The following is a 7,216-nucleotide window of genomic DNA, read 5'->3' on the forward strand; positions in this document are numbered from 1 at the left end:
ACATTCTTCCTTGAGGGCTGCACAGAGTCCACCTTCTTTCAGGAATAAAATGTCTAACCCTCTACGATTTTGGAGTACTACCTCAGAAAGGGAGGTTAGGGACTGTTCTAATGCACTAATAGATTCTTCTAATGCTTGAAGATCTGCGTTCATGGCCTGTTGTAGCTGCTGAAAATGAGCAACCTGAGTGAGAGCAGTAGTCCCGGTTCCGATCCCTGCCGCAACTCCCCCGACTGTTAATCCTCCCAGTAGCAGTGCCAGAGTGATGGATACTGGCTCTCGGGGGTAACGATTAATCCCCTCAAAATAGCGGTATAGGTCGGAGGGGTCATGGTATGTGATCTTGGGGAAGAGCTGGACTAATACACAGAAGTCCGAAGACATTTTAAGGACGGATGTTGTGACACATGGGGTTAACCCAGTGTTACAGGCCCAGTAGGTTCCATTTGGGCCAGTGAGGTACCTGGTTTCCGAAATTTTCAGGGTGCTGGTCAAAGTGGTGTTGCACAGGGATTTATGGGACGAGGGGACGGTCCCTAAGCAAGTTCCCTTACCGGATATTTCAGACAGCGTAAGGCGGTGAGGGGTATTGGAGAGACACCTATTGTCTGGGGTGGAGGAGTTGGTAATGCTGGTCGTAAGGGCAACTCCCTCATAGTAAGGGGGTTGGGAGGTGAGACACATCCAACATTCCTTAGTCTTTTCCGGGGAAGTATAGTTTAGGGCCTGGTATGCCCCCGTTACCAAGTCCAGGAGCTGATTTCTCGTGTTAGGATGTGAATCTAGGGCAGAGGGGGTGCTAGGATTTACCGAAAATGACGTCGTCGGTGGAGCGGGTGGGGGTAGCACCTGGGGTCTAGGCTGGGCTTGAGGTGGCTCAGCCAGGACAGGGTTAGGGCCTATTGCCATGGTGGGAGCGGTAGTCAGGGTTAACTTGACCTTGAAAATTAGCCCATGGTCTTTGTTTGATTTATACAATCGCAACCCCCAAGTGTTCCCCTTAAGCCATCGGCGATCCTGCTTTCCTTTTTCTGTAAACTTGATGACTATGGGGTTGCAGTACTTTTTCTTGCAGGGCCCCTCTGGGCTATTGAAGGGGGCGCATTTAGTCTGGAGGTATTTATACTCATTTCTTTCTCCTTCTCCTGGCCTGTCATAGCTACTGTTTCTCTTTACCGTGATCAGGTCCCAACTGGAAGAGGGGTTCCAGGAAGCCTCGCCCGTGGTTTCACAGCCCCATGCGGCACAAAAGAAATCAGGGGCCCCCCCACATTGGCGCTTGAACTGCCGAGATTGGCCTTGTCCTGGGCAAACATAGAACTGAATGGACCGAAGATTAGCCCGGTAGAACTGTCCGGAGCACCCGAGAGTGCTTCCTATCCCATTTGGCACGCATAGTCTTTCAGCCGGGGGATTAGAGAGGTCAGTGTGGTCGGGAAGGTCCCATGTTAGTGACCCGGCTGCCAACTTACAGAGGTCTGGCGTCAGGTCCGGCCACCAGGTCCATGGAGGATGTAGTGCGGTGACCGACCAGACGGTGTCTCCCTCTTCATTGGTTACCTCCCAGGTTTGTTGTACTGGAGTGTGAGGGCTGGCAGACGGGGCCCAGGGGAGGGATAGTAGGAGAAAAGTAAGGGTCATGGGGCGGATCAGGTTCGGGAAAGTCTTATCTTTAGGGGATTGTCGGTTCGATGGGCCTTCCATGTTGTCTTGTCTGGGTCTGTCTCCCTGGCTGCCTTGACGTGGGCTGCGTGGATCCAGGTGGCAATTCCGTCTACCTTGAGAGCCGTCGGGGTAGTCAGGAGAACAGCGTAAGGTCCTTTCCAGCGGGGTTCAAGGTTCTTGGTCCGGTGGCGTCGGACCCAGACGTAGTCTCCGACCTGGAATGGGTGAGGGGCCAGGGGTTTGTCAAGCTGGTCTTTATAAGCACGGGCTAGGGGCTTCCATACCTCATTTTGCACCTCTTGGAGGGCTCTTAGGTGTGCCTGGAGGGAAGGCCTGGTAGCGAAGGAGCCGATATCTGGGTCAAGGAAGTGAACAATAGGAACATGTGAACCATAGACAATCTCAAAGGGAGTAAGTCCATGTGGGCCAGGGGTGTTCCTAACCCTGTATAGGGCCAGGGGTAGCAGGGCCACCCAGTCCTTAGTGCCAGCTGCAAGCGTTAATTTAGTCAAAGTCTCCTTAATAGATCTATTCATGCGCTCTACCTGTCCTGAACTCTGGGGTCTATAAGAACAATGTAATTTCCAATTAATCCCCAGTAGTTTGGCCACCTGCTGGCTTACCTGGGAGACGAAGGCTGGTCCGTTGTCGGACCCAATTACCTGTGGCATCCCGTAGCGAGGGAAAATATCATCTAAAAGCTTCTTGGAAACCACCTTGGCCGTCTCATGTTTGGTGGGGAAGGCTTCAGTCCATCCTGAAAAAGTATCTACGAAGACCAGCAGGTACCGGTATCCGTATATACCTGGTTTGATCTCCGTGAAGTCAATTTCCCAATGGGTCCCTGGCCGGTGTCCTCGGACCCTAGTTCCTGACAAATTTAAGGACTTGTTGGTATTGACCAGCGTGCAGGGCCGGCAATTGTCAATGGCTCTCTGGAGGGCCTCCTTTTTTCCCAATAGGTAAAAGTCCGTTTCTTCTTTTTCAAGGAGGGTCTTCATCTTCTGGGCGCTTAAATGAGTGAGCTTGTGGAAGTAGTCAATCAAATAGTCAGTTTCTTTTGAGGGGACGACTACCTTGTCCTGGTATCGCCAATGGTCAGGGCCTTCAGGAAGCGCGCCCATCTTTTGAAGTCTTTGTATGTCGTCGTCGGTGAATTTCCAATTCCGGTCCTGCTGTCTTGGCGCTCCGGTGTCTCCTTGTAAGGAGAGCGCCTCGAGAGTGTCGAGGGGTCTTGTAGCGGCTTGGCGGGCTGTCTCGTCAGCCAGCCGATTACCTCGAGCCTCAGGAGAGTCCCCTTTCTGGTGGCCCGGGCAATGGATGATGCTGAGCTGCTGGGGTAAAAAGAGGGCCTTCAGGAGGGCCAGGATTTCAGTCTTATTTTTAATTTCTTTACCTTCTGAGGTGAGGAGTCCTCGGCGCCGATAAATTTCTCCATGTACGTGGGCTGTGGCGAAGGCATACCGGCTGTCTGTATAGACTGTTAGCCTTTTTCCTTTTGCCAGTTCCAGGGCCTTGGTCAGGGCGATCAGTTCAGCACGCTGGGCGGAGGTCCCTGGGGGCAGAGGGCTGGCCCATATTACCTGGTCGGTGGTGGTGATAGCCGCTCCGGCCCGTCGTGTCCCGTTATCCAGGAAGCTGCTCCCATCCGTATACCAAACGAAGTCTGGGTGAGGGAGGGGCTGGTCAGTGAGGTCAGGGCGGGTTCCGTGGATTTCCGCCAGGACTTGCTGACAGTCATGATCCTCGGGCCCATCTGGGAGAGGGAGCAGCGTGGCAGGGTTGAGATTGGTTATTGGCCCAAAGGTGACTCTGTCCGAGTCTAAAAGCATGGCCTGGTAATGTGTAACCCGGGCGTTGGAGAGCCATCTGTCTGGGGGCTGCCGGACCAGGGATTCCATGGCATGGGGCGCTAAGATAGTAATTGGCTGTCCCATGGTGAGTTTATTAGAGTCTTTAAGGAGTAAGGCGGCTGTAGCAACCATCCGTAGGCAAGGGGGCCAGCCTGCTGCCACGGAGTCCAGTTTCTCAGAGAGGTAGGCTATAGGCCTTTTCCAGGGCCCCAGTCTCTGAATTAGAATTCCCTTGGCGTAGCCTTGCTTCTCGTCAATGAACAACTCAAAGGGCTTGGTTAAATCGGGCAGCCCCAGTGCGGGGGCTGAAATTAAGGCAGTCTTAATAGCCTCGAAGGCCTGTTGATGGGTGGGCCCCCAGACAAACATCGTTCCTGGCTTGGTGAGGGGGTACAGGGGAGCTGCCAGTTCCGCGAACCCAGGGATCCAGAGGCGGCAAAAGCCCGCTGTTCCTAAAAATTCTCTGAGCTGACGGGGGGACCGCGGTAGCGGGATTTGGAGGACAGTTTGTTTCCTAGCCGGAGTGAGCCACCTCTGTCCATCCTTGATGGAGTAACCTAGGTAGGTTACTTCAGTCTGGCAAATTTGTGCCTTCTTGAAAGAGGCTCGATACCCCAGCCATCCTAGGACTTGTAGGAGGGCGTGGGTTCCCCGTCGGCAGCTCTCCTTAGAGGGGGCTGCCAGGAGGAGATCGTCCACATATTGGAGCAATATGAGGTCTGGGTATTGTACCCTGAAGTCGGCCAAATCACGGTGTAAGGCCTCATCGAACAGGGTGGGACTATTTTTAAATCCCTGTGGCAGCCGTGTCCATGTTAGTTGCCCCGAAATCCCCAAGTCGGGGTCCTTCCATTCGAATGCAAAGAGAGGCTGGCTGGAGGGATGCAGTCTTAGGCAGAAGAAAGCATCCTTTAAGTCCAGCACAGTGTACCAGACATGGTCTGGGGATAGCCCCGTCAATAGGTTGTAAGGGTTGGGGACAGTAGGATGTATGTCTTCAACCCGTTTGTTGACTTCTCTTAAGTCTTGGACCGGCCGATAATCCCCTGTTCCGGGCTTTTTAACAGGAAGCAAGGGGGTGTTCCAGGGAGACTGACAAGGAGTCAGTATGCCTTGGTCCAGGAGTCTCCGAATATGAGGCCGTATTCCCAGGTAGGCTGCCTGTGACATAGGGTACTGCCGGATAGAGACTGGGGTGGCAGAAGCCTTAAGGTGTACTAATATGGGGGGCTGTTGGTGAGCTAGGCCCATTCCCCCAGTTTCGGCCCATGATGATGGATACAGGGCTTGCCAGTCTGGGCTAGGGGTATCGCTCCCAGGGGGGTCAGTCTCATACAATCTGTATTCATCCTCTAAATTTAATACCAAAGTCTGAATAGGCCGCCCTTGTGGTCCTGTCACACGAGTGTGCCCTTCTTCGAAGTGAATTTGGGCCTTGAGTTTGGTTAATAAGTCTCTTCCCAGGAGGGGATATGGGCAGTCCGGGACGTGAAGAAAGGAATGTGAGACCTTACCGGTGGCAAGATGTACTTTTCTCTCGGTGGTCCAGCGGTAAGGCTTCCCGCCAGTCGCTCCTTGCACCCAGGCAGTCTTTGTTGTCAGGGGCCCCGGTGCGGTGGTAAGGACGGAGTGCTGAGCTCCCGTATCCACCAAGAAGGTGACGGGTTGCCCCCCCACATTTAGAGTTAGCCGGGGTTCAGGGGGAGGCTCCTGACCCTGACTTCTTCAGTCTTCCAGGTTGAGGAGAGCCGCGGAGGGGGGGGTTCTACGGGGCCCTTTGGGACGCCTGGGACAGTCCCGTACCCAGTGACCTCTCTCCTTACAATAGGCACATTGGTCCTTATCCACAGGGGTTTTTCTCCGTTCTCCCTGGCCCTGACTATCCTGGCGTCCTGAAACTACGGTGGCCAAAAGTCTACTCATTTCTCTATGTCTCTTTTTATCTCTAGCATTTTCCCTCTCTTCCGCTTCTTTTCTCAATCTCTCTTCCCTTTCTTCAGACTCTTTCCTAAGCCTTTCTTCTCTCTCTTCCGGCGTCTCTCTCTTATTATAAACTTTCTCTGCCTCCTTTAAAAGATCCTGAACTGTACTCTCTTTAAGTTCCTCCAATTTCTCCAATTTGCGTCTGATATCTGGGGCAGACTGCCAGATAAAAGCCATGGCCAGGGTGGTGGCCAGGAGGGGGTCCTCCGGATCATATGGAGTATAGACCCTATAAGCTTCTTTTAGACGCTCAAGGAAAGCTGACGGCGTCTCATCTGCTTTTTGAGTAACCATCTTAACCTGGGCCAAATTGGTGGGCCGCCTGGCGGCTTTTTGGAGACCCGCTATAAGCAGCTGACGATAAAGGCGTAGGTGGGCCCTACCTTCCTCAGTATTGAAGTCCCAGTCGGGTCGTTCCAAGGGGAAGGCACTGGCTATCTCATTTGGCAGCTGGGTAGGCCGCCCATTAGCTCCTGGGACGCTCTTGCGTGCCTCCAGAAGGACGCGCTGCTTTTCCTCAGAGGTAAGGAGCGTCTGTAGAAGCTGTTGACAATCATCCCAAGTGGGTTGATGGGTGACTAGAATGGACTCAATAAGGGAGGTTAGCCGGGAGGGGTCCTTAGAAAAAGAAGGGTTATTATTTTTCCAGTTATAAAGATCTGAGGCGGAAAACGGCCAATATTGTACCTGGCCACCCGTGCCAGCCCGAAGGGGGAAGGCCTGAGAGGCCTGGGGTGGAACCTCGCGCCGGCTGCGGAGTCGGCCGGCCATTGGTGAGGCCTCGGTTGCTGCGGTGGGAGCAATATCGTCAGGGTGAGGCATGGGTCCGGAGCGCTCAGGCGGCGGCGGCGCAAGATCTTCAGGTGGCCCCGGCAAGGGAGGAGCCGAGGGAGCCTGAAGTCCGGCCGGTGAGGCTGGGCCTGGGGCCCGATAAGGGGGTGGTTCTTCAGTCAGGAGATCCAGGAGGGGTCCCTCATCCGGTGGCAAGACCTTGGGGGGGGGCGCGTACAATGGCGGGGTAGAGACCTGCCCCAGCGGGGGCCGCTGGAGTCTGGGCCGGCGGCTGCGTCAAAGCGGAATGGGGACCGGCCCCAGGGGAAGCCGCTGGAGTCTGGGCCGGCGGCTGCGTCAAAGCGGAATGGGGACCGGCCCCAGGGGAAGCCGCTGGAGTCTGGGCCGGCGGCTGTTCTAAGGTGGGCGTGATAAGAGAGGTGGGGATAGTAGGGGGCTGAATGAGGAAAGGTCTGACCCATGGAGGAGGGTCACGAACGAGAGATTCCCAAGTCATTATGTAAAGGACCTGGTCCGGATGACCGTGTGGTCCAGGGTCTATAATTTTGGACTTGATCTGTAGAATGAGAGAAAGGTTAAAAGTGCCATCTTGTGGCCACCCGGTATAAAGCGTAGGCCATTCAGCGGAACAAAGAGTTTCCCATCTGCCCTTGCGAACTTCTACTGACAAATTGTGCGCTATGGCACGGACCTCTTTGAAGTGCTGCAAAGTAAGGGTTAGTGGGGTGACAAGAGTCTGACCCATGGTGCCGAAAATATAGAACGAAACACAACAGAGAAACACTACACACAGAAGACCAGACACAGCCTGCGCGGGACGCTTGCGCCAAAGCGAAAATAAAGCGGCGGTTGCAGGCGGCGGCTCGGCCGCCGCAGGGGATCCATACCCCCCGCCTTCCAGATGAGGCGAATAGCCTCTCAGA

At 54.5% G+C, this 7,216-nt stretch overlaps 1 protein-coding gene across 1 annotated transcript; it reads right to left on the reverse strand.

Moving 5' to 3' along the window:
- Positions 1-1,519: 1,519 nt before the first annotated feature.
- On the reverse strand, positions 1,520-6,754 carry LOC311580714 (uncharacterized protein; the record flags this gene model as incomplete). Its single annotated transcript, XM_084752402.1, has 4 exons — positions 1,520-1,880; positions 2,328-3,500; positions 6,243-6,421; positions 6,511-6,754. 4 exons carry the CDS (start codon positions 6,752-6,754, stop codon positions 1,650-1,652), a joined length of 1,827 nt encoding a protein of 608 aa, XP_084608528.1. The 3' UTR covers positions 1,520-1,649.
- Between the last annotated feature and the right edge of the window lie 462 nt (positions 6,755-7,216).

Source organism: Acomys minous (genome assembly GCF_964271855.1).
Source record: "Acomys minous genome assembly, chromosome: 13".
Lineage (NCBI taxonomy): Eukaryota > Metazoa > Chordata > Mammalia > Rodentia > Muridae > Acomys > Acomys minous.